At 33.9% G+C, this 26,225-nt stretch overlaps 4 protein-coding genes across 4 annotated transcripts; 3 read left to right on the top strand and 1 right to left on the bottom strand.

The window, feature by feature from the left end:
• The first annotated feature begins 1,025 nt into the window (after positions 1-1,025).
• LOC141585921 (uncharacterized) lies at positions 1,026-1,872 on the top strand. The gene is made up of 2 exons (XM_074406997.1): positions 1,026-1,282; positions 1,543-1,872. Exons 1-2 carry the CDS (start codon positions 1,121-1,123, stop codon positions 1,705-1,707), a joined length of 327 nt encoding a protein of 108 aa, XP_074263098.1. The 5' UTR covers positions 1,026-1,120; the 3' UTR covers positions 1,708-1,872.
• A 4,363-nt stretch (positions 1,873-6,235) lies between these two features.
• On the top strand, positions 6,236-7,662 carry LOC141585920 (uncharacterized). Its single transcript, XM_074406996.1, has 2 exons — positions 6,236-6,540; positions 7,326-7,662. Exons 1-2 carry the CDS (start codon positions 6,388-6,390, stop codon positions 7,515-7,517), a joined length of 345 nt encoding a protein of 114 aa, XP_074263097.1. The 5' UTR covers positions 6,236-6,387; the 3' UTR covers positions 7,518-7,662.
• Positions 7,663-11,705: 4,043 nt separating this feature from the next.
• Positions 11,706-12,551, bottom strand: LOC141586778 (uncharacterized). The gene has a single exon (XM_074408113.1). The coding sequence runs from the start codon at positions 12,549-12,551 to the stop codon at positions 11,706-11,708; it is 846 nt and encodes a 281-aa protein (XP_074264214.1).
• A 7,939-nt stretch (positions 12,552-20,490) lies between these two features.
• On the top strand, positions 20,491-25,490 carry LOC141658456 (mannan endo-1,4-beta-mannosidase 7-like). The gene is made up of 5 exons (XM_074465403.1): positions 20,491-20,901; positions 21,600-21,788; positions 22,040-22,159; positions 23,737-23,942; positions 24,918-25,490. The coding sequence occupies exons 1-5, from the start codon at positions 20,578-20,580 to the stop codon at positions 25,273-25,275; spliced, it is 1,197 nt and encodes a 398-aa protein (XP_074321504.1). The 5' UTR covers positions 20,491-20,577; the 3' UTR covers positions 25,276-25,490.
• The last annotated feature ends 735 nt before the right edge of the window (positions 25,491-26,225 follow it).

The following is a 26,225-nucleotide window of genomic DNA, read 5'->3' as shown; positions in this document are numbered from 1 at the left end:
GATCGGGAAGGGGAGTAATACGGAAACCACCTAAAGTCAGAAGTAGTGGATATTTCCGAGCAAGGTTATAGAAAGCATGTTGTTTGTCGGACGTAAACTAGAACTAGTATTACCAAATTAATTGACTTGTCAATTAAGACAACATGGCATAGTTGATCATTATCATATCATTAATCTTTGTTATAGGATAACCAAATGACATAGCAATATGATTAATATAATGTATAATCAACCAACTCGGAGACATTTCTTCTCTACCAAATGGTAAAATAAAATGAGGATATTCCAAAGAAAATCGACGGATCGATAGAGATTAATAAACTATAGAATAATGTAAATTTTTATATAAGACTGTTTTATAATACATAAATATTCTAAGACTAAATGAGTAAAAATTATTCATCAATATGGGTCAATATAGAACTAGAACCAAAGTTCTGTAACACAGAGATTTGGAAAACCGATGACTTAGGTCATATTCTTTACACTTGATTTCAGTTCAATTGAGTTTATCTATATAAAAAAAAATCAGTCCAATTAGCTTTACTTTAGGTTAAAAGAATATAACCTAAGTATGGATAAATAATTAAATATGTTCCTCTATTCCCCTCGCATGACACTTATAGCAAAAGGAAAAATAAAATTTGATACAGATGTTCAGAGTTTGAAATTTGATAGCATCAAAATCGCCTTATGAATCCCTTACAAAAAAAATCCATTATCTTCTCAAAAAACAGATGCGCCAAACAATGGTTTCTAGACGTATTATACATATTATATTATTATTTTTGAATAATTTAAACTCAACTATACTTTGATAATTAATTTTCTTATTCATTAAGAAAAAATCTCTCCAATTAATTGTAGTGTAAAATGATATTCAAAGTTTCAAACCAATAGTATTAGTTCTAAGGAAGTATCGTTAACGTGACATGTTAACGACGCGGCTAAGTATATGCCAATGTCAAACAAGTATGAATTTCCAATCAACTATATAAATACATGTTGGAACGTTATGGTTTCCTACAAAACATTCAAACACAAATTGATTGATTAATTATTTTTCGATTAAAACATAACATAAATTTCTCGAGTTAATTATATTTTAAGAGCGAGAGCAATGGCCGATAATAGTGAAGAAAAGAAGCATCATTTCCTCCATCGCAACAAGGACAAAGACGAGACTCCTAAGGAAAAGGATCCCGAAAAGGAGTTAAAGAAGCACAAGAACCGTGAGAATCTCGGCAAGGTTACCGCCATTGCCGCCGGTGCTTATGCATTGGTATTGTTTTCTTTTTCTTTATTTTTTTCACTTTGGGAAACGTAAAATGACACGACTAATATATTATGTCCTGTAAAAGTAAAAACGCGCTACAGATATTTAAAAAACGCATAAAATTGTTAAATTATAACTGAAAAATGAGATAGAGAATAACAAAAATGTAAATTACGAACATGGTTATCATGAGATTGTCTCATATATAAATTTATACATCAAATTATATCAACAAATAACTTATGATATGATTCTTGTATATACAGCATGAGAAGCATAAGGCAAAGAAGGACCCTGAGAACGCGTCGAAACACAAGGTAGCCCAGGAGATTGCAGCCACGGTGGCCGTGGGAGCGGGTGGTTTAGCGTTTCATGAACATCACAAGAAGAAGGAAGCCAAGAAGGAGTTGAAGGAACAGGGCAAAAAATAATTCCAAAGCTAATGTGTACTGTTGTTTTTGTCTTGTTTTTCCAATTGATGTTTGTATTTTGAATTTTTTGTATTTTTACTGATGCTTAGTATTTTACCTTTTTAATTTTCAATCATGTATTGTTGTAACAGTTATTCTTATTTGTGACGAAAAGTAATTTTTAATGACATTTATTCATTTCATTTTCCACTCTCAAAACTCAACTATTATGAAAAAGAAGTCCTAATTGTTGAGCTTTGTCTATAATATGAGATTTCAAGGCGTCCATATCGACCGTGGTACCACATTAGGGTACTAAGGGCAGCGACAGAGCTACACTATGCCATAAAATAACATACGAGGTTTTTGATTCAAGTATGGTACTTTTCATGTAGAATAATTCATTTAAATTAATGTGAAAATATATTTATTTAAAACATTATTTCGTTGTAATTGTAAAGTTGTAATGACCGGCCGGGAGTTGGTAAGTCAACTTTATCCAATTTGTAGAAATTGAGAATTAGTCAAATGTCGATGTCATGGATGGGTGGATTAGCATATTTTTAAGCACAAAATCTCATTATAGATATATATTTGTCTATAATTAAAGACGGGGCAAATATAATAGCACATTCTTAATAGTATAAGCAACTAGAGGGGTGATGGGGGCAAAAAATGTCACCACTTTCAAGCTATTTGACCCATCTTTAACTATAAACGGATATATCCGTCTATAGCAAGACTAGCTGATTTTAAAGTTACATGCAAGTTGGTATATAGCCAATGTAATACGAGTGTGTGTTCGTATCACCTTCTTACATGCACTTGCGAATCAGAGTTATTAGTTTAAGTGGTACAAGCTCTCTTAATTACTTCATATCTTCAAAAAAAAAAAGAGCCCTCTTACTCCAACCATAAAGTTGAGGGTTTGATTCTCACTCGTGACAGAAGTATGCTCATTTAAACAAACAAAAAACATAGACTACTTAAATTTTTTTTCAGATCACCTGGTCACCAGATGACGGAATATGAATTTACATAGTATAACAACTGAGTTTTTTTAAGCTTTCTGATTGGTCGAGAGATTTTAGGAAAAAATGCATTTGTTTTGTTAGTGGTGGGAACCATTTGAAAGAACAAATAAATTAATTTCAGTTCTTTTCTTTTATGCGTTTAGTTTTACAAATTTATATGTATATATTCACTAAGTTTTACAAAATACTATACCAACGTTGCATTATTATATTAACACATTAAATTTTAATAAATTACTTTACAATACCCAACAAAAAATACACTTTTAATTTTGTACAAATTTAAGTCAACAAATAAAAGTAACTTGCAAAAGGAAAATCGATTTCTGAATACAAATAATATAATGTGATTTTACTCTTCAATCTTTGCAGAGTAATGTATTTTTCATATCTAGCTTAGTGTATTTATGAACGTGATGTTTACTCTATTTAAGTTTCTTAGTAAAAGTTCATTATTAAAAATACCCGTGTATTTTTTGCACGGGATTAAAACTAGTGTTGTGTATTGCAAACCTCCTTAAACCAACTGTATATGCAAAAACTATTCCTATACTACTAAAAAGTTCGATGTTAAAGGAGTAATATATATATATATATATATATATATATATATATATATATATATATATATATATATATATATATATAGAGGCAAGTTCTAATGAGTCCATCAAAAATGGTGAGTCCACTAAGTCCTAATCCTAACCATTGATCTCTAAAATTGATGGTTGAGATTTTACAAATTTAAGATGAAAACTTTAATGTTTTAAAAATGAAACTTTAATGTATGAGTGTAACTTTATTCCTTTAAAATTATAACTTTAATATTTAAGGTAGTTTTATATATAAAAGTTAAAATTTATGTTACCATTTTTTATTTTAAATTTATAAAAATGATTTTTGAGTGTAATTTTATTGTTTTATGAATGAAACTTTAATGCTAAAAAATTAAACTTTAATTTTTTTAAACAATTTTTAATATAAAAAATTAAAATTATTTAATTTTACTGATTTATAAAAATAACTTTAATGTTTTACGAGTGAAACTTTAATACTAAAAATTAAAACTTTAATTTTTTTAGCCAATTTTTTATATAGAAATTTAAATTTTTTTAATTTTACAGATTTAAAAATGTAACTTTAATGTTTTACGAGTGAAACTTTAATGCTAAAAATTGAAACTTTAATTTATTTAGTCAATTTTTTATATAAAAATTTGAATTTATTTAATTTTACAGATTTATAAATGTAACTTCAATGTTTTACGAGTAAAACTTTAATGCTAAAAAATTGAAACTTTAATATTTTTAAACAATTTCTAATTTTAAATTCTTTAAAAATATTCTAATTTTATGAATAAAACTTTAATGTTTTAAACTCGCAACTTTAGTCATAGTTTTTGAAACTTTATTTGTTTTTAAGATTATAACTTTATAATAATTTGAATTTATGAAATTTAAGTCCTTAACAAATATAATAGTCCCATATCAACGTAACTTTTAGTCCATAGGAGCGCAACTTTAGTCCATATAAATGAAACTTTAGTCCATATAAATGTAACTTTAACACATGCCGCTGAAACTTTATTTTAATAACCACCAACAACCACAACCACCACCAACAACTACTCCAACCACACGACCCATGAACATGAGACCACAACAACCGCCTCTGACCACCAGCCATGACGTCCCCATGCAACAACCGCCATCACGCACCACACATATGCAAAAAAAAAAAAAAAAAAATTGAGAAGGCCACGATAACACCACGACCATCGCCGCAAATGACCCCCACCAGTCCACCACCACCACCAACCACTATAGATCTGAAAAAGCAAAAAAAAAAAAAAAAAAAAAAAAGGGGAAAGAGGCGCCAGCAACAACCGCGACCAACACTTCTACATGACCTACCAGAGCACCACGACAACCACCACCGTAATCTGAAAAAGAAAAAAAAAAAAAAGGAGAAAAGGGAGAGGCGGCAGCCACGACCGCCACCAACACCCCCACATGACCCACCAAACCCGCCACCAACACCCCCACCACGACTGTAATCTGAAAAACACACAAAAAAAAAAAAAAAAAAAAAAAAAAAAAAAGAACGGAGAAGCGAAAGAGGCGGCAGCAACAACCGCCACCAACACCCCCACATGACCCACCACACTCCACAAACACGAATCATTTTATCAAATCTGGGAAAAAAACAAAACAAAAAAAAAAAAAGGAGAAAGGAGGACGGCAGGGAACGGCGGGGAAGAGTTGTGGTGGTCTCGGATTGTTGTCGAGGGACGCAGACGACTGGCGGCGAAGAGAAATGGTGGCGGCGGTTGGGGAGGATATGCGGTGGTGCGCGGGGTGGGAGGAGGAAGAGGAGAGAAGAGGAGAGGTATTTAGAGAGAGAAGTGGGAGGGAGGCAACTGAAATGAATGAATGAATGAATTAGGGTTTTTTTGGTTTTATATGTATTTTTTTTTTCAGAATTAATCTTAGCCATTGATTTTGTTATAATCTAATGGTTAAGATTAGGACTCATGGACTCACCTAAGGGAGATGGACTCATTTGAACCTAATTCTATATATATATATATATATATATATATATATATATATATATATATATATATATATATATATATATATATGATTTCACAGAACTTTAAAGAATCGGGTGGAAATTCAATATGAGTATCATATAAACAAATAAAAAATTTCAATGACAATTAGATATTTTGCCGTACTAGCGTGTAAACTCATGTCCACAACGTTGTTATAAAGATGAAATAATTATTTATAAGTGATCACCAATTCTTATAGTATAATGTCTTTTAATTTGCCAAGCAAGGAGCATAAAAGTTATAAATATGTGAGGGATAGAGTCGAAGCGGACAATAAGAGGAAGGTATTATTAACGCTTCCCCACAATAAGTGGACAATAGAGCTCAATGTCGACTTGGGCTAGGCACAAGAAGAAAAAGTATCAAACCCGCAACTTCTTGGTGGCCGGCCTACACTATAAAATCGAAGGAGAGGAGCACGAAAGGCGACACGGATTTCATTGTGGGCCACTGATAGGACACATGGTGTGCACGACTTATCAAAAATGAAATAGCACAACCAAATGAGTACTCATAACTACTTAAATTCTACTCCGTCTGTTTCGGTGACATAAAAGTTATTATACATATAAGAATTTACTTAACATTTAATCAACTAGCAATTATAAATGACTTGGTCAACAATTCTAAACTATACAATTGAAATATAATTCAATCTTCTCGTCCATAATTCATGTAAAATATACATGAAATTTCTGAATCCGCCCTGATTATACATACAAGAAACAAGAATATGCTTAGCATTTAATCAACTAGCAATTATAAATGACCTAGTCAATATTTTTTTTTTTTTTTTTAACTACATAGTTGAAATATAATCCAATCATGCCGTCCATAATTCATGTAAACATACATCGTGATGACAAGTAATTGACAACCACTATTGGACCATTAACAATGACTAAGTGCGTGATTAAACAAATTCTCAACTAACCAATAATCAAAAGGGATAAAATATAAAAAATACGTGTACCCAATTATAAAATCAGACTTGTTTAGAGATCATTACATTCCAAACTCTTAACTTAAGAAAATTACAAGAAAATTAACATGGCTGATGAAGAACACCACCACCACCACTTCCACCACCATGAGAAGACGGCCGAGGAAACTATTGAAGACCTCGAGAAAGAGGTGAAGCACCACAAACACGTCGAGCATGCTAGCGAGGCTGCTGCTGCCTCTGCTGCTGCTTATGCTCTGGTAATTGACTCATCTTTACTTTCAAGTTTAGAGGATCCGGCCTCTAATTTGATCATTTTAGAAAATATGTGCTTCATCCCGTGTAATTTGTTTATCTTCGATTAAAATATTCTTTACAGAAATTAATAAATAAATAAATAATTAAGACAAAAAAAAGTACAATTTTGTCATATAGACTAAATAGGTCGACTTTTTTTTTTCATTTATTATAACTTTTGAAAAGTCTTTTTTATTAAGACCGGTAAAAGTATAAAACTTTATGTTATTTAGCCAAATTGTAGAATCCACATGGCACGGACTTGGCCCACACTCAAGCACGGTGAACTCAGAAGCCCGAATTAGGTTTCATCTTAAAATCAATTGACGATAACATATTTATGTGTGACATGGCTGACATCTATATGAGAATAGACCAATACACTAATGAGTAACTACTATAGATCTCGCGCAATGCATGCGCGGTACATGCAATTTTTATTTCTTTTAGTGTATTATTTATATTTTTTAAAATTTGCACCTCATTAATACTTAATATTTAACTCCATTTTATTTTGATATGAAATAAAAAAATTGAAATGGAAAACTAATCTTTGAAAAACTGGACAAATCAATCTAAGAAACCATCTTCATAGAATTATACAGACTAATACCACGTAATAATTGATTGAGACGGAGGGACTATATGATATAGGCCTATATATAAAAGTGCAAACAAATATTTCAAAGGATTAGGTTTTGGTGCATTGCCTAGGTGAAAATTTGACAATCTTTAATTTGAGTACTAGCATGAGAAGCATGAGGGACACAAGATCAGGGAGAAGCTGGCTGTAACGGTGGCGGCCGGAGCCGGAGGAGTGGCGTTACATGAACACCATGAGGTTAAAGAAGCCAAGCATGACCTTAAGGAAGAAGAGAAAAAACAACACCCTCATCATCACCACCACTTATTTGGTTCTCATGATGATGACAATGAGTAATTATTTGTCAAAATTGCTATATTCAATTTGATGTGTTTCCTTAATTTATTTCAATAAATGACTATTGTCATTACTTTTCAAGTTTTCTTCAAATTTACCGTTAAATCATGTAAACGAGTCTGAATCACACCTGGATTTCTTCACACTTATCATGTTCCATTATTGTATTGTTGCCAATTACTTGTATGTTTGAGTTTTGTTATATAGTTGTGTAATGTACTAATATTTGTTGGAAATCAACATGGATCATGATTGATGGAGTAGTTTAGATGATGTGATGATGTTATAGTGTAAGGAAGAAGAATAGGAAAGTTAACAGAATTGTAGGCTTGTGATAGAGAGCGAAAGAGAGAGAAATCAGAACTTTGTATTATAGAATTGTGTGTTACAATGTGTGGAATACAATGCTTTATATAGAGCTTGTCAACCAACACAAGGTATGACAGCTGTAACAAACTTAACAGAAAGCTAACAACTTCTCAATATTCTAACTAACTTCGTAACTAACTTGAGATTGAAAGTATCAATCTCCAACACCCCCCCTCAAGTTGGAGGTTGTGTGAAACAAGCCCAACTTGGACTGTAGCAAATGATGTTGTGGACCTGATAATGGTTTGGTGAACAGGCCTGCAGGTTGATGAAGAGTTGGAATATAAGATAGACTGATCAATCCTTCTTGTAGCTTTTCACGAACAAAGTGACAATCCAAGTCAATATGTTTTGTTCTCTCGTGAAAAACGGGATTTCTAGCAATATGAATCGCTGCCTGGCTATCACATTTCACGGGTATAGGCAAGATATCAGGTACCTCTAGCTCATAAAGCAATCTGCTTAACCAGGCAAGTTCAGATGTCAACCGTCTGAGTGATCTGTACTCAGCCTCTGCAGAAGATAAAGACACAGTCTGCTGCTTCTTTGACTTCCAGGAGATGAGAGATCCACCCAAAAATACTAAGAAACCACTGACAGATCTTCTGGTGTGCATGCAGGCGCCCAATCAAGATCACGGTAGCCTTGTAGAGAAAAATCGAGTTGTTGTGAAGAAGTATTCCCGGGAAACATCTCTAGCAATGTATCCGAGGACATGTAAGCACCCGCCCGCCGCCAGGTGTGGCTCCCTTGGTGATGACATGAACTGGCTTAATAATTGTATAGAGAAGGCGATATCTGGTCTAGTGTTAGTTAAGAAATTCATTTTCCCAATTAATTTCCTGTATTGAGCAGGATCATGATAAAGATCTCCTACTTCAGCAGTTAGCTTTACATTTGGATCAAGAGGAGAATTGACAGTTCTATAATTTTCTATCTGAAATTCTTTCAGTAATTCTTGTGTGTATTTCTTTTGAGTAATAGCCAATCCATCTTTTGTACGAATAAACTCCATACCAAGAAAATAATTGATGTTGCCTAGATCTTTGATTTTAAAAGTGTGATCTAGAAATTGTTTTAAACTAACCATTTCTTCAGTATTATCTCCAATAAGAAGAATATCATCTACATAAACAAAGAATAAAAATGATCTTACCACCTGATTTCTTAGAAAATAAAGAATAGTCATTCAATGACTGCTTGTAACCTCTGGATCTTAGTGCCTGGCATAGCTTGGCATTCCACTGCCTTGAAGCTTGCTTAAGGCCATACAAAGATTTCTGCAACTTACAAACAATGTTAGTACCAGAAACTGTTAAACCAGGTGGAACCTTCATGTAGACCTCCTCATCTAGGTCTCCATGAAGGAAAGCGTTATTAACATCTAATTGGGTCATGTGCCAACCTCGTTTCACAGCAACAGCTAACAAAGTTCGAATTGTTGTCATTTTAACAACAGGTGAAAAGGTCTCAGTGTAATCAATACCTTCTTTTTGTGTATAACCTTTGACAACTAAGCGAGCTTTATACCTTTCAATACTTCCATCAGACTTGTGTTTCACTTTAAAAACCCACTTACATGATATGGACTTCTTACCTTTGGGTAATTCAACAAGAGACCAAGTTTTATTTGCTTCTAGAGCATTAAATTCTGCTGTTATAGCATTCTGCCACTCTGGATACACAGATGCTTCTTCATAAGATTTGGGTTCTTGTATTGGAACAATGGCAACAGAATCTTCAACATAATTAGCAGACAAACAGACTGACTCAACACAATCAATGTTGGTACATAAAGATGTTAAGGTGTTTGAACAATAATCACTGTGTACAAAATTGCAGGGTCTGGTTTGTCTGTTGTGAACATAGTCATTAAGATAAGAAGGGATTCTACTTTGTCTAGTAGACTGTCTGGGTTCTAAGACAGTAGGTGTAATGTTTCTAGGTCTAGCTGAAACACCAGGAATAGGGTCATTGTCTGGAGTAACATTGTTTCTAGGATTATTAGGTTCAGTATGCTCCCTAGGGACCACAGTAGTAGCATTATCATTAACAGAGACAGGAACATGAGATATATCAGTACCCTGCACATAAGGAAAGATGGTCTCATGGAATATGACATCCCTAGACTCTATAATAGCATGATTGTCAAGACTTAGTAATTTATAAGCTTTCTTCCCAAAGGGATATCCTAGAAACACACAAGTAGTAGCACGAGGAGAGAATTTGTCTCTTCCTGGCTTTGGTGTAGAAGCATAAACCAAGCATCCAAAAGGTCTCATATGAGAAAGATCAGGTAATTTGCCAAAAAGAATTTGATAAGGAGATAAATGTTGTAAAACTTTAGAGGGTAATCTATTTATGATATAAGTTGCAGTCAAAATACAGTCTCCCCAATACTTAGTGGGTAAGTTTGCTTGAAATTTTAGGGCTCTTGCAGTTTCCAAAAGATGTTTGTGCTTTCTCTCCACAGTACCATTCTGTTGTGGGGTATGGAAGCAAGATTTTTGATGGATTATACCATTATCAGTAAGAAATTGTGAAGTAGAGTGACTAGTGCCCAATTCAAAAGCATTATCTGATCTTATGATCTTAACTTTCTTGCCAAATTGTGTGTCAACCATTTTAATGAAGGTCTTAATAAAATCAAAAGCATTACTTTTGCAACTTAACAAATGAGTCCAGGTACACCTTGTGAAATCATCTACAACAGTCAGAAAATACTTATACCCATTGTATGTAGCAGTATGATACGGACCCCAAAGATCAATATGAAGCAATTCAAAAGCACTTTGTGAAGAAGAAGTACTAGAAACAAATGACAACCTATGTTGTCTAGCTTTGGCACAAGTGGAACAAGAAAGCAACTCATTTTCATTAGTAGAAGAGATATTACAAATCTGGAGTTGTTTCATTTTATACAATGGTAAATGTCCTAATCTTTTATGCCAAATTTTGAAAGAAACATTGCTATGTACAGAATTGGTATTACTACTTGAAGTGAAACTAGTAGAATTCAGATGTAAGCCTTTATTCAAATGAGCATTGTTCTCAGCTGGTGTTTTATTAGCAGCAATTGCAGTATTTAGTAAGTAAAGATCATGGTAATTCCTACCAAGGATCAAGGGCCTCTTGGAACAATCCTGCAAATAACAAATAGTAGGGGTAAAAGTTACTGTGGATCCTAGGTGCTTACTTAGTTTGCTTATGGACAAAAGATTATATTGAAAACATGGCACATAAAGCACATCTTTCAAGCAAATATCAGGTGTCACTTGCACATCACCAACTATATCAATTTTCACAATATTTCCATTAGGTAAAGAGACTGAGTGACACACAGGCAATTTTCTAAACACAGCAAAGAGATCTTTATTGGGACTCATGTGATCACTTGCTCCTGTATCCAGGATCCAAACAGTAGAACATGAATTAAAAGGAGAAAGACATGTCGTACCTGCAAAATTTGCAGATGAAGTAGCTCCAGATTGTGCTGCTGAAGCATTAGAAAGATCCTGAGTTGCATTACCAGTACCATCAGTTATGCCAGCTCCTTGAAAGAAATCAGCAGAAGTATTCCCCTGATCATTAAAAGCATTTGCAGCAAACCTTCTGTTTCTGTTTATCAAATGACGACAGTTCTCTATCTTATGGCCTGGCTTTTTGCAGTAATTGCAGAACCAAACACTTTGTTGAACTGGTTGTTGTACAAACTGATGTACTGATGAATCCTCAGTCATAGCAGTCTTGCCTTTGTAATTCCCATTTGTTGCAGAATGATTGAAACCACCAGAGTTTGGATTTCCAAAATTCCCAGATCTAGTAACCATTCCCTTGATTTCTATTATTCGAAAGTTTCAGATTACCATTGGACTTGTAACCATTGTTTGATTTCTGAAAATTCCCATTATAGTTGTTCTTGTAACCATTGTTCTTGACATACAATGCAGCAGAATCAAACTGAATTTGTCCATTGTTGTGGATGTCTCTTTGTCCTTCTTCTTGTAACAAATTGTTGTAAATGAAAGAAATCTTGGGCAAAGGATGTTGCATGAGAATGGTGCCTCTAACAACACCATAAGAATCATTTAATCCCATCAAGAACTGCACAATCCTTTGATCCTCTTGGAATTTGACTTGTTTTTCTCGTGAACCACAGGAACATCTGCAGGAACACATAGGATTCATGTTCATCCCATCAATCTCATCCCATATTGCTTTCATTTTGGTGAAATACACAGCAATGCTATCATTTCCTTGACTGAACTCATTTAGTTTCTTGTGAACACCATATAGCTGTGCTCCATTCGTTTGGCCAAATCTTTCCTCTAACTCTCTCCAAGCAACTTCAGCAGTGGCACTGTACAAGATAGACTTCGCAATATCAGGAGATACTGAGTTCAGAATCCAACTGAACACAATATCATTACAACGTTGCCAATTTTTCGCTGTTGAAGCAGATGCAGCAGGTTTAGGAATGGTGCCATCTATAAATCCAATTTTGTTTTTCGCTGACAATGCAATCAACATAGCCCTTTTCCATCCTCCATATCCAGAACCTTCAAAGAGACTACCCACGAGTTTAACTCCTGGAATATCAGAATGATGAATATACAAAGGATCATCCATACCAATGTTTGTGGAACCAGTTTCTTGATCACCCATATTTTTGATGATTATGCGTTTTCTTGATTTAAAAACAAATGAACTGAAGAAAAGAAAACAAAGAAGATAAACTAGAACGAAAAAGGAAACTCAGCGGAAGCAAGTAAACAAATAACAGAAACAGGTTCAATTTGCAGAACCTGCTCTGATACCATGTTGGAAATCAACATGGATCATGATTGATGGAGTAGTTTAGATGATGTGATGATGTTATAGTGTAAGGAAGAAGAATAGGAAAGTTAACAGAATTGTAGGCTTGTGATAGAGAGCGAAAGAGAGAGAAATCAGAACTTTGTATTATAGAATTGTGTGTTACAATGTGTGGAATACAATGCTTTATATAGAGCTTGTCAACCAACACAAGGTATGACAGCTGTAACAAACTTAACAGAAAGCTAACAACTTCTCAATATTCTAACTAACTTCGTAACTAACTTGAGATTGAAAGTATCAATCTCCAACAATATTTGCTTGGCGTCACTTTCTATTAATATGTGTGTTGGAATTCCTTGTGGATTGTTAAATTAGGTGATATTATACATACTCTATTGGTTTTGTATTTATCTTTGTTACCTTACTAAACAATTCAAGTAAACCTATGTATAACCGAGTTATTCAATAATCCCCTAAAACTAAAAGATTAATGATTCTTAAAAGTTTGATTAATGATTCTTAAAAGTTTTCCCGCTCAGTTAATTGACAACTAAAGTGGGACCCAATTAAAAATATTTTATTATTATTGAATGACCATTAATAGAGGCAAAATCTCTTTACGCATGAGGTGGGCCCTATAATTATTCTTATATTAATTTCATACAATTAATAGAGGCAAAATCTATGTATGGGCCCTATTGAAAATATTTCAATCAACTTCTTATTTTAGTAAAGGATTACTCATCTATAAATTTTTCCTATAATAGCTAAAACTAAAAGATTATGTCATTTATAATTTTTTTTGATCAATTCAATAACATAGGATTGACTCTATATTACATTATGTTATTCCATAATAGTCCGCTATCATTATTTTTAACAATAAAAATAGGTTCACATAAAAATAACTTAATCTAAAAGTTCTTTGAATAATAAACTTTTTTTTAAAAAAAATGTACTAACATTATAAGCCGTACATTTCAACAATCTATTAAAAGTACAACTCATTTATGTAAACATTTAAAATTTACCAACGCTCTATATGCACAACTCTCGCAACTGACGTGCTTTAGCACGGGATCTCAACTAGTATATTTATTAGCCGGTTTCTTAGGTGATTTTTACTAATAAAAAAAAACATATAGTACTCCGTAGTAGATTAACTATGAAAATCTTAATATATACGGAGTATAAAAGGCGAAATAAATATTCTTTATATATTAATCGACAATGAGCTACTCGACAACTAGTACTAAGTAACAATTACTTCCTACATCCTAATCGTTTATTTCCCCAATTCTTCTTTTTAGGGGATAAAACACGATCTAGAGTTTAAAATAAATAATAATAATAATAATAATAATAATAATAATAATTCCTCAGGGCCGGGTTTTGGGGATTGGCAGTGGCGCCTTGCTACATTCCCTTTTCATCTTGGTGGACTTGGTGTCTATGCGGCGGGAGATGTTTTATTTTATGCTTTTATTGCGTCCCGCTTGCGATCTGTTTGGTTTTGCGAGCTAAGCTCCTCGGCCCTTCTCGTATTGTAGGCTGCTGGCCCCGCTTTTGATGATGCCGCTCGGTGTTTCTTTCGCGTCTACGTTCGATATTTTAGGTCACCCTAGTGAAATTGCTGCCCCCAAACTTATGAAGAAATTGGCGGATATTTATTTCACGACGGTTGCTTCTTGCCTCGTAGTCTTTTCTCTTTGACACCGCGCCGAGATCGCTCTATGGCGGTCTCGGCGGGTTCTCACTCCTCGATTGGTTACGTGCGGTTCCTATCTCGGGGTTGGGAGCGGACTATGAACGGGAGGACTTACCGTAGTGTTTTGGGGTATCGTCTGGTGTTCCGTTATTCACGGTATCTAGGCCCCATCCCGCTTGCTCTCGGGTTTTTTTTGGGATGTTTTTGGTGACCACGCTGTTTCTTGTCTTTGGGTACGTGGCGTTAAACATCGGCATAACCTTGTCCGGGACACTCTTTTCGACATCTGCTATAGATTTGGTATTACTGCGGGGAAGGAGGTTGATATCGGTTTGGTTGATGGGCATGGTGGCTCTCTTCGTCCTGCGGATTTATTGCTTTATTCTTGGGACGGGGGCGTGATGTGTGCGTCGACTGACGGGTTCTTCACCTTTGACTCGGTGGGTTGGCGATTTTTGTGCTTGGGCGGGTTGTCGGCCCGATCTTTGCTCAAAAAGTGTGCTAAGTATGGGGATTTGTGCGCGGTGGCGGAGTTATGGTTTCCTTCCTTTCTCTTTCTCTTCACTTGGGAGTTGAGTTCGGATCTTTGTGGCCTTGCTCAAGCGGATCCGAAATTCTCGGTATCTCGGGATCTTTGAGGCTCGGGTAGTTTGCTTACATTTTTACTCGTATTAGCTTTACTATTGCTAAGGGTGTGGGAGCCCAGATTGTCTCTCGGCTCCCCACCAATTTCATGTAAACCTTTTATTTTTATTATAATGAAAGCTGCGCGTAAAAAAAAAAAAAAAAAAAAATAATAATAATAATAATAATATTAATAATAATAACTAATTTTCCATCTTCGTTCCTACTTTGACGACTTAGCTTGATGAAAGATATGCTCTTCTCATTAAATCTCCCTTAAACGAGCCGAGCTGAGCTTTAGCTCGGGTGTTCGGGCTCGGCTCGAAGCTCATCGAGACTAAAAAATTGAGGCTCGAGCTCGGCTCGAGTTCAAATCGAGCTCGTTTTGTCATTATATATTTTCACTTTCTGACATTTTAAATCTAATAAAATATAAATATTTTTGAAAAACAACTAAATTATAAAATACTAAAAAATACTATATCATAATATATTTATATAAATGTCTAAATAACATGTAATTTGAAATAAACATAATATTACATAAAGATTATACAAAAAAAAAATTATAAACGAGCCCAAACGAGCTTCCGAACCTTGCTAAGCTCGGGCCCGACTCGGCTCGTTTTGACCAAGCACGAGCCGAGCTTAACCGAGCCGATTCCGAGGGCTCAACGAGCCGACTCATATCATTGACAGCCCTAATCTCTATATAGTGAAGTGATCAGATGGGGCTGGGGTCGGACATGTATCGGTCAAGTGGGTTTGGAACGAGTTATTAGTGGACTGCGCCTTTGTAAATTATTGAAAATGACTTATCTGTATCGGGTATTTTTAAAAATGACTTATCTGTACCCGCTAATTTTTGCTTTAGGGATGGGCTTAGTTTAACCAGCCGGGTGGCCCATGAACAGACTCCATTCATCATGGAGTTCTTTAGCATCATGGGCATACAATACACGATGACACGATTAGTGGCTTAGTGGGTGACCATATCGTAATGTTTCTCTTTGGGCTTGTTAGTTGATAGTGCCTCTTCTATAACCCATTGTCGAGTGTATGGGCCTTGAAGAATAAATTTATTTATTTTATGGAAAAAACTTAAAAGAAATTGGAATATTCTACAATGTATCCCTGAGTTTTTGAGTTTTCTAAGTTGTACCCCTGCTTTTTTGAAATTCTATGTTATACCCCCAAACTCTATATTATAGTCTATAACACGACCTTATTAATTGTCTTTGTTAACGTAATTCGTTAGTTGATCGATTATTTCACTCATTCATGCACCGATCACTCCTTAACACGTCCACGTACTTATTAGCTCATCCAATTATCCACTAACTCGCTTAATAATCAACTAACACTTCCAAAAATGTACAAAACTTTGATTTCTTTTTTTTCTTCTTTAAATAGGTATTAAAGGTAATTTGTAATTGGTTAAAGTTAGTTTGTGATTATTATCATAAAAGAAGATGATATGATGTTAATCAATGAGATTTGAGATTAAAGAACGATTGTTTGAGAGACAACGAGTGAAGAGAGAGTTGAAAGAGGTCATTATACGGATGAAGTAAAGAATTTAGGGGTACATTGTGGAATATAAAAAAAACAGGGGTATAACATGGAAAACGCAAAAACTCAAGGGTACACCATAATAATTAGGCGGTCTCTTACCATGAGATCAGCCTCGTTAACCAAAAACTCAAAAAAATCATTACAATAAAATTAAGAAATACAAAACCAATCTACTCCATAATAATCCGTACTCCGCTAATTTAGCCGTTCATTTTCCAAATTAGCAACTGACGACAAAGCACTCCGGTCGACGAGGCCCCGTACTAGTCTTTTGAAATGACAACTAACAGACTCAAGGCATTATTCAACATACTATTAATTCACATGCAAATTTTGCTTGTGTGTGTCACAACTCACAAATTGTAATAATACTCATAACTGATTTAAATAATGTTAAAAATTAAAAGAAATTGTGAGACGTCTTTAAGTTGAGAGTTAAACGCCGGCCACTAATAAGTAATAAGAGCTTGCAGGATTTTGCACGTCTTCTATTCAGGTTTTACGATCTGATAAAAGAGTAACTTTTTAGGCATGAAAATATAGGTCTAAAGTAGAAGGTTATCGCCCGTGGGACGGCCAGCATGCAGTGGTTTAGTGGATCTTAATTAGTGGCCACCAAATGGAGTAACCGAACATAAGTAATTTACTACTCCACTCTTTACGTAATTTCTTAGTGCGCATATAGTAATATACTCCCTCCGTTCAACTCCACTTTGCAAGTATGCTTTTTGCACGGATATTAAGGGACGGTTTAAAAAAAGTATAAAAAGTACATAGGGAAAGAGAATGGTGGGGTTAAAAATATTAAAAAAAATATAAATGTGGGGTTTTATGGTGGATTAGTGTGGGGTATGGATGACATTTTTTGTAAATATGAAGTGTGAATAAGGATAACATGGTCATTTTCTTGGACGAAAAAGGAATACATGTAAAGTGGAGTTGAATGGACGAAAAAGGAATACATGTAAAGTGGAGTTGAATGGAGGAAGTACTCTGTAGTATGTCGTGCCATTTTTTGTTCGTGGTTGTGTTGCGTCCAACACTTATATGTGCAAAACTGAGGGGCGACTTAAAGTAAATTCCCGGTTATTTGTTGTCCTTTTCTATTTTGGGGTGTCTCAGTCATTTGTTGTCCTTTCTATTTTAAGAATGAATTTAATGACTAATTTGATCATTCACACTCAATTTGTTCCACTTGTCATTTAGTAATTGACTCTCTCCTCTTTCCTTGGTCTTTGTGCCAAAACCAAAGGACAACAAATGACCGGGACGGAGGGAGTATGAGTTTGTCAGTTCGGTAAACTACAAAAAAATGAGGTCTCATATATATAATTAAATATACAAGTGTATTATACACCGAGGTTTGTATTAAATTTTATTAATAAAACTTGTAAATTCGGTGGCTAAAACCGGAGGTCCAGTTCTACCGCCCGTAATTGTCCATGGCCTGAGATGCCTCTGGTAATTGGTAAAACTGTACAAGCATCTTGCTTCATGTTTGCATGCAAACAAATACTCCCTCCGTTCCGGTCAATTGTTGTCCTTTGATTTTGGCACAAAGACTAAGGAAAGTGGAAGGGGCCAATTAGCAAATGACAAGTGGAACAAATTGAGTGTGAATGATCTAATTGTTCATCAAATTCATTCTTAAAATAGAAAGGACAACAACTCACTGAGACACCATAATATGAAAAAGGACGACAACAAATGATCGGGACATAGGGAATAACTTTAGTATAAATTTTCTACAATGTCTTCGAATAATAATAAGACTTTTTTTTTATGATGATGAGCAGATACGTAACAGTTATCTTTAGTGTGCATTGAATAAATCCCCGAGTATATGAGGCAGGCTGCAAATCACGTATATAAGGTAAAGTATCTGAGAGTGACATACTCGAAATCTAGAAGGCATAACCTCATGCCATAATCACTCAAAAAGAATACTTTTGAAAAGCTTAAACACGAATCCCTTGAAAATTTTGTCCAAGTATTAACCACTAAACAATAAAGATACACGCTTGTTGTATAAAAGTATTATACAACCCTAACAAATCTAATCGAACATGTGTATTTTTTTCGAGCTTTTACAATTTTTGATTTATATTTAAAAATTTTGATGTCAAAAATAAAATTTACTCCCTCCATCCCGGTCAATTGTTGTCCTTTGGTTTTGGCACAAATACCAAGGAAAGAGGAAGGAGTCAATTGCTAAATGTCAAGTGGAACAAATTGATTGTAAATGATCAAATTGGTCATCAAGTTCATTCTTAAAATAGAAATGACAACAATTGACTGAGACACCCCAATATGGAAAATGACAACAAATGACCGAGACAGATCAGAGGGAGTAATTGAGTTTATATATATAATATTTTTGAGTTTCATTATAATTTTTTAAAATCAATTTTTTTTTATAATGGAGCTCAAATTATTTCAAATAAAGCTCATAATTTATAAACCTAAGCTTAAGTAATTCATTATAAAGTTTGGATTCTATTCTATACAATCAATACAACTGGTTGTATAATTTACTTACTGTGTTTAATCTGTAGGACGGTTTTATTATACGATAATTTGATGAAAGGAACGTAACAATGAGGAAATGAACAAAAAGTTTGGTGACATGCACTCAATTCACGAGCTTAGTCAAGAATCACAAGGTAACCTAGGGGATGCCAATATCCTTGTAAAATTCGAAAACAACAACCTTAATCTCCTTTTTTAGCATGGACATATCCTAGATTCCTAGGGTATGCGTGAATGTAATGCAATTGACATTTTTACCCTTCCTTTTACAGCACAAGTTTTCCACTGAAAAGGGTAATGCTGGGAAATATCAATTCAATGGTTTTAAAATCTCTCTTTTTGTCTTAGAAATCAACCGTATACGGTACATAAAACATGCGTATTCATAAAAGTTAGATTTGAGTATTGGCTTTATGCAATTATGCTAATTAAGTGAGATTTTGTATGATAAATTTAGTGAAATTTTGATTGTACATACATTATCAATTAGAGTTTAAATTATCATATGTTACAATGAGTAGACACATCGCATAGACTTCTTAGTACTTCACGTGTCACTAATTAAAGTTTTACCGAATATCATGTTGATGTGCAACAATATAACTTTATAACATAAACGGTTTTTTTTATCGGATTATACGATACTGTATAATTCATTACAAATGTCATTGACGTTCTATTTTGTGTTAAAATGGCATGTCACATTCGTAAAAAAAAAAAATAGTCCGCTTTATAAAAACCTAAAATGGTAGTATTAATCTTTTCTTGACCAACTCTTTAATTTATTATAAAGTGATCAATTTGAGTTTTAAAATAATTTTTGATAAAAGTACATCTTAAGAGATTAATTTTAGAATATTTTTTATAAAAGAGTAATTTTAAAAAAACTGAATTTTAAAAGGGAGTTATTTCTAATTTACTCTTCCTTTTTTAATATAACGAAATCCCAAAGTTTATACTCAAAAATGATTCATATATATAAATTTCGTCTATCTTTCACGTACACTTTATGTATACATTAACACAACATACAATAAAAGATTACGTACACTCGACCTCCTTTGTACACACCAACATCCGTCATTTGCATAGAAACCAATAGCCACGAAGACAATGTTGTTTAATTTCGGGGTTCGACCCTCTTTTTCACAAAAAAAAAAAAAAACATTTGTCTTTTTCTATCAATAACATTATCATATTATAAAATCTAACATAAATCCCTACTTTTTACACGAATTCTCATTTGAGATGGCATTTAGCTCGTCTTAAAGCTTAAGACGGATATATAGTGCCAATGTGCCATCTTCGGAGAGACTTACTACATGTCTATATATACGTACTTCATTTCTAAGCGATTTCACCAAGAACTCACACAACTAAACATCTCCACTCCAATTCTAATCTCAAAAACCCAAACAAAATTCACATAAAAAAACAATGAAAAATTATAAAATAATATTTTTAATATTTTTGCTAACAATACTAAGAAAAGCACCATTAAACAAAGGTGATGAAGATGGATTTATTAGCAAAAATGGTGTAAATTTTATATTAAATGGAGAAATATTTTATGGAAATGGGTTTAATGCATATTGGTTAATGTGTGAAGCTTCGAACCCGTATTCAAGACAAAAAGTATCATCTGCATTACAAGAAGCTTCAAGTTATGGACTTACTATTGCAAGAACTTGGGCTTTTAATGATGGCGGATATAATCCTCTTCAATATTTTCCTGGTTCTTATAATGAACAAATGTTCCAAGTAATTATTACCTTCTTTATTTTTTTTTCAATAATATTGATCAAGTTTTAATTGATTGATTTTATGATGCTAAGGAAGAGATAGCAGAGGCGCTCGTCCTTGCTGTAGAATAAAAATTTCAAAGTTTTTGATTTTTTTTCGAGTTTTACTTATAACATTACTCATTTGTCCAGCTAAAAATTTTTGCAGTCATTGAGTTCAAATCCTGATTCCGCCGTGTATGGGCTTACCGAAAAACGGAAATTTTGAAATTTTTAGTTAAAATCGAGTTACTACATTTTATATGTAGTTTCTCTTTTCCTAGAACTTTCTGACTAGGTTAATGAGTCGTGCAGGTGCAACAAAGTTAGGAATTCCAATTTTAGAAACCTAACTACATTATTAGAGATGAGTAGATAATTAGATGAAGACCAATTTTCAGCATTTTCAACTATTTTGCGAGCGATTAACCTATTGTAAGACGATTTCACATTAATATTACATAAAACGAATATTCATATGGCTACAAGAATCACAACTCTTCAAAAGTGGTTAAAAAAACGTTTTACGTGCACAAATTCTTGTGAAAGACTGTCTTATTATCAAGCGATTATTCTATTATTGTTTTTTTTTTCCTTTATGTGTTGAAATGCGTATTATTTTAGTTGTTGATTAAAAACTGTTTTATTATATTGTTAATGAAAATTATTGAAATGAAGGGTCTAGATTTCGTGATATCCGAGGCAAATAAATATGGGATAAAGTTGATATTGAGCTTAGTGAATAGTTGGGATGATTATGGAGGGAGGAAACAATATCTTGCATGGGCTAATTTGACGACGACTGATCATGAAGATGATTTCTACATTAATCCTACTGTCAAGGATTTTTACAAAAGACATGTTAAGGTACGCGTAATTATCCAGTCATCTTAGTTCAGTTCAGCTTTTTTCAGCAGAAAATAACAAAGACTAATTACGTACCTTAATTACTTGTTTGTTGTCATGCATGCAAACAATGTCTATGATACCATCGGAGGAAAATCGAACCTTGAACCATACAATACCGACATCTTAATTAAACACGATATAGACATTGTTAATTTTTTATTTGGAAAATAGAATAATTATTTTTAAATTTTATAAAATTATTTGGACAGACGGTTTTAACGAGGGTGAATAGCATAACTAAAGTTGCATACAAAGACGATCCGACTATAATGGCATGGGAGCTCATGAATGAGCCTAGGTGCAAGGACTTATCGGGCAAAACTCTTCAGGTTAGTAAAGTTTGCTCAATCTCTATTTCTACCTCGATTAAGTATCTTCAACGACAATTTTCTCCTATGTGTAACCGTCTCATAACCCGACATGCTGAATTTATAAAATGTAAAGTTTTTTATACCATTTTTTAGATTTTCGTCAAATAATATCGCAAATGATCGAGTAAGAGAATTACACATGCATGTGTCCCCTAATTATTCGAGATTTAACAAAACAATATAAAATCATATAATAAAGACCTTAATGCCATTATCATGGAAACTGATGATCGATGGAAGTTATTTACGTAAATTATCACCTGGTGTTACGATAACATCCATTTATGTAAAACGATTTTATACCCGAGTTATAGTTTCTAAATTATAATTTTACCTAAACCTACTAAATTAAATTACTCCTCTAGGTCCAAGTCACATGCATGGTTAATTGTTTCATTCTTTTGTGAGTTGACAATTTTTTTTTTTTTTTTTTTTTTTTTGGTACATTGAGTTGACAATTTGTTAAAGCTTAAATTATGTGTATGTGTCGTTGTCATTTCCCGTGATTAATCTCAACAATTCCGTGCATGTTCCTGAATACATGCATATAAAGCTATGCTTTTATCATCAACCTTTTTACTATTTCACCATTAAATAGAACGAACCATGCACAAAACAAATACTACCCTTTAATTTTGCCAAACCATGTTTACTTAATTACTGGAATTACGGTCCAATTAGTAATATTTTCGAGTTAATAATTTTCGATGACAAATTGAAAGGTTGGTGATATGAATTGATGACTATTTCATTGTTTGAGAATTGAGAAGTAGGTGATCGATCACTTTAGTGTTGGCCATTATTATGACCAAGTTAACCCGACTCAATAAGTCCGACACGATATTTTTAACTATTAGACTAGGATTGCAAGGCTCCACCCAAAAGATTTTGCTGAATCACACACAAAATGACTCAACCAAGAATAGTCGAAAACAATTATTTCAATAATTATCAATATTAAGAAAACTAAAAATTATCAAAAATCCTGACCTACAACTAGAGCTGGCCATCAGCCCGACCAACCTGATCCGCCTTGGCCCGAATCCTAAATTTACAGCACGACCCGCCCTTAGCCCGCCATTTTAGTAATAAAAAAATACACAAGCCCGCCAACCCGGCCCGTTCGCCACCCACCACGGGCATGGCCCGGGTCAAACATACTCCGAGTCCAGCCCAGCCCAACCAAGCCCGCCCCACCTCCTGTCTAGTTCAGGGCCTGACTAGATGAGCATGGCCCGATCCGAACCCGACCCAAAGACAGCTCTACCTACAACGACCCAAGCCACCACAATCAAATAATCAATTGAAGACCAAAAACTCAAAGTGATTTTGTATAACTGACCGAAGCACAATATGACCTGATAATAGTACATTGTATAACTCAAAATAACACGACCTGAATTAACCCGGCCTAGATCACACTCGTATGATAACGATTTTTTGTATGGATGAATTAGTGTAATTACTACTTAGTAATGCGCAACTCTAATTATAATATGGGTATAACGATTTTATCGTTTTTATTTATGTATCAGAGTTGGATTGGAGAAATGGCATGGTACGTAAAATCAATAGATTCGACCCACCTTTTGGAAATCGGGCTTGAAGGATTCTACGGCGTTTCGACACCAGAAAAAATCCAAATCAACCCTTCAAGTTGTCAATATGGAACGGATTTCATTGAAAATAATCAAATTTCTGGCATTGATTTTGCTACGGTCCACTCTTATCCTGATAACTGGTATTTTTCTCTATTATTTGCTTTACCGCAAACACGTAAATGAACTAGTTATTCTCATATAAGGCCCTTTTTTGTACAGCTCAATGTGGGTTTTACACTTTATACGTAAAAACATGTTCGATACACAAAAACATGTATGAAATACTTCGAAAATCGAAGGTAGTAGTACTGTATTTTCTTTTAGTTAATCGATTTTTCTAATACATACCCTTTGTCAAGCAAATTCACTTGAAAGAAGACATGTACATGGGCCGGGCTGGGCTGGCAAGGGGGCGAGCCGGGCTCACCTAGTCAGACCGGGGCCAGGCCAGGGGAGGAGTGGACCGGGCCGAGCCGGGATATGCTTGGCCTGGACCAGAGCCCGAGGCGGGACAAGGGCGGGCCTTACCAATTTTATTAATTTATACTCCCTCCGATTCAGACAGATGGTAACACTTACCTAAAATGGATGAACCACACCAACGGTAACATACCATATTTGGCATGAAAAAGGACTAAATTACCCTTACATCCATTACATATTTACAACTTTATCATTCACTCATCCACTCACCAACTATTTATTTAATCCACCTAAACTCATGTGTCCCCAATCAAATTTTCATACTATACCCCTTACTTTTCCACCATTTGTCTGGATCGGAGGGAGTACTAAAATGTGCGGGCCAGGCTGGAATTTTAGGACCCGGGCCAGGTCGAGTCAGCCCGTGCTGAGGGCCAGCTCTACTTGAAAGGAAAATATTGAGATAAAATTGGGAAAATTGAAGTACAAAACAATCTTTTTTTTTTTTTTTTTTTTTTGACAGCTAAAAAAAACAATCTTTTTTTTTTTTCAAATGTAATACGGAGTATTAGTTATGTTCGTTTTTCTTTTAAGTAAGCTTAACATTTGCTCTACGGGTACATGATAAAAAATCCGTTATTTAAAAATTAAAAGTAATGTATTTGACAATTGTCGATCACATTATCTTACAGGCTGAAAAATTCAAGCAACGACGCGCAATTAACATTTCTAGAGCAATGGGTAAACCAACATATACAAGATGCACAAAACATAATTCAGAAACCAGTTTTATTTACAGAATTTGGGAAATCGTATAACGTATCAGGGTACAAGCCGATTGACAGGGATTGGGTATACGGTGTTGTTTACGAGGAAATATTTAATTCAGCCAGCAACGGCGGGGCGGCCGCTGGTGGGTTGTTTTGGCAGTTGTTGGGTGATGGATTGGACGGTTTACGAGATGGTTATGATGTTGTACTCAATGATAGTGATTCACTTGCTCTAATTATTTTTGAAGAATCATATAAGTTGTCTAAAGTAGGTAAGTGAGTAAAAAATAGGAATTAAGCTAGAGCTGATATTATGTATGAGTGTATGTGTATGACTACACATTTTATATAAGACCGTCTCATATATGATTATAAGTTACCGAGAACAATTTAGTCAGAAGAAATTATGTATGATTAGTGATTACACATACATGTGACATGTTATATGAGACGATTTAATACATTATATTAAAGAAATATTACTTTGGCAATAGTTGGTAAAATTTGAATTATACGTGGTAACAGTTATAAAAAAATCCTACTTTTAATCAATAGAACTTTACATATTAAACTAAACTTATACCGTTTATTTAGAAAAGAAAAAATAATCAGCAGTCAATGGATTGAAGTTGAAGTCAGGGGAAGAATTTGATGAAACAGGCTCAAACCACCTTTGAATAAAAGTGATTAGTGCTAGTTAGTTGATTTATCGCCTCATAAAAGCTCAAATTCTAGCTACGCCACTAAAGCTAGTTGATTTATTCTGTAAGTGTGCATTGATGTAATAAATAGCAAGTGATAATCAATTTGGATGTGGAGTGATGATCCAAGACTCGTACCTGGGTCGAGAAAATTGTAAATTTGAATATAGTTTTAATCTTTAATAGAAAGTTTGCATTTAATAAAAAAAAAACATACAATACTCCTAATCGAACTTTACATATTAAACTAAATTTATACGGATTATTTAGAAAAGAAAAACCAGAATTAACAATTGATCAACAACTTATTTATTATTATTATTATTATTATTATTATTATTATTATTATTATTGTTTTTATATATATGTATATATACTATATTATTCCATTCGAATAATAACATATAACATTATTTTTCACTCAGTCCTCTCATTAATTATTACCAAGGTAACCTTTGGGATTTCCCCGTATTCGAGGTTATTAAATATATTCCATCAATTTTTGCTTCGTAAGAACATATTTTTTCAA

The sequence above is a fragment of the Silene latifolia genome, chromosome 6 (genome assembly GCF_048544455.1).
Source record: "Silene latifolia isolate original U9 population chromosome 6, ASM4854445v1, whole genome shotgun sequence".
Classification (NCBI taxonomy): Eukaryota; Viridiplantae; Streptophyta; class Magnoliopsida; order Caryophyllales; family Caryophyllaceae; genus Silene; species Silene latifolia.
This window is presented reverse-complemented; position numbering and strand designations above follow the sequence as displayed.

Coding starts and splice junctions, on each gene's coding strand:
- LOC141585921 (XM_074406997.1), top strand. CDS start 1,121: ATGGCCGATAATAGTGAAGAAAAGAAGCATCATTTCCTCCATCGCAAC. Junction 1,283..1,542: donor CCGCCGGTGCTTATGCATTG/GTATTGTTTTCT, acceptor TTGTATATACAG/CATGAGAAGCATAAGGCAAA.
- LOC141585920 (XM_074406996.1), top strand. CDS start 6,388: ATGGCTGATGAAGAACACCACCACCACCACTTCCACCACCATGAGAAG. Junction 6,541..7,325: donor CTGCTGCTGCTTATGCTCTG/GTAATTGACTCA, acceptor TTTGAGTACTAG/CATGAGAAGCATGAGGGACA.
- LOC141586778 (XM_074408113.1), bottom strand. CDS start 12,551: ATGGGTGATCAAGAAACTGGTTCCACAAACATTGGTATGGATGATCCT.
- LOC141658456 (XM_074465403.1), top strand. CDS start 20,578: ATGAAAAATTATAAAATAATATTTTTAATATTTTTGCTAACAATACTA. Junction 21,789..22,039: donor TTTACAAAAGACATGTTAAG/GTACGCGTAATT, acceptor TTATTTGGACAG/ACGGTTTTAACGAGGGTGAA. Junction 22,160..23,736: donor TATCGGGCAAAACTCTTCAG/GTTAGTAAAGTT, acceptor TTTATGTATCAG/AGTTGGATTGGAGAAATGGC.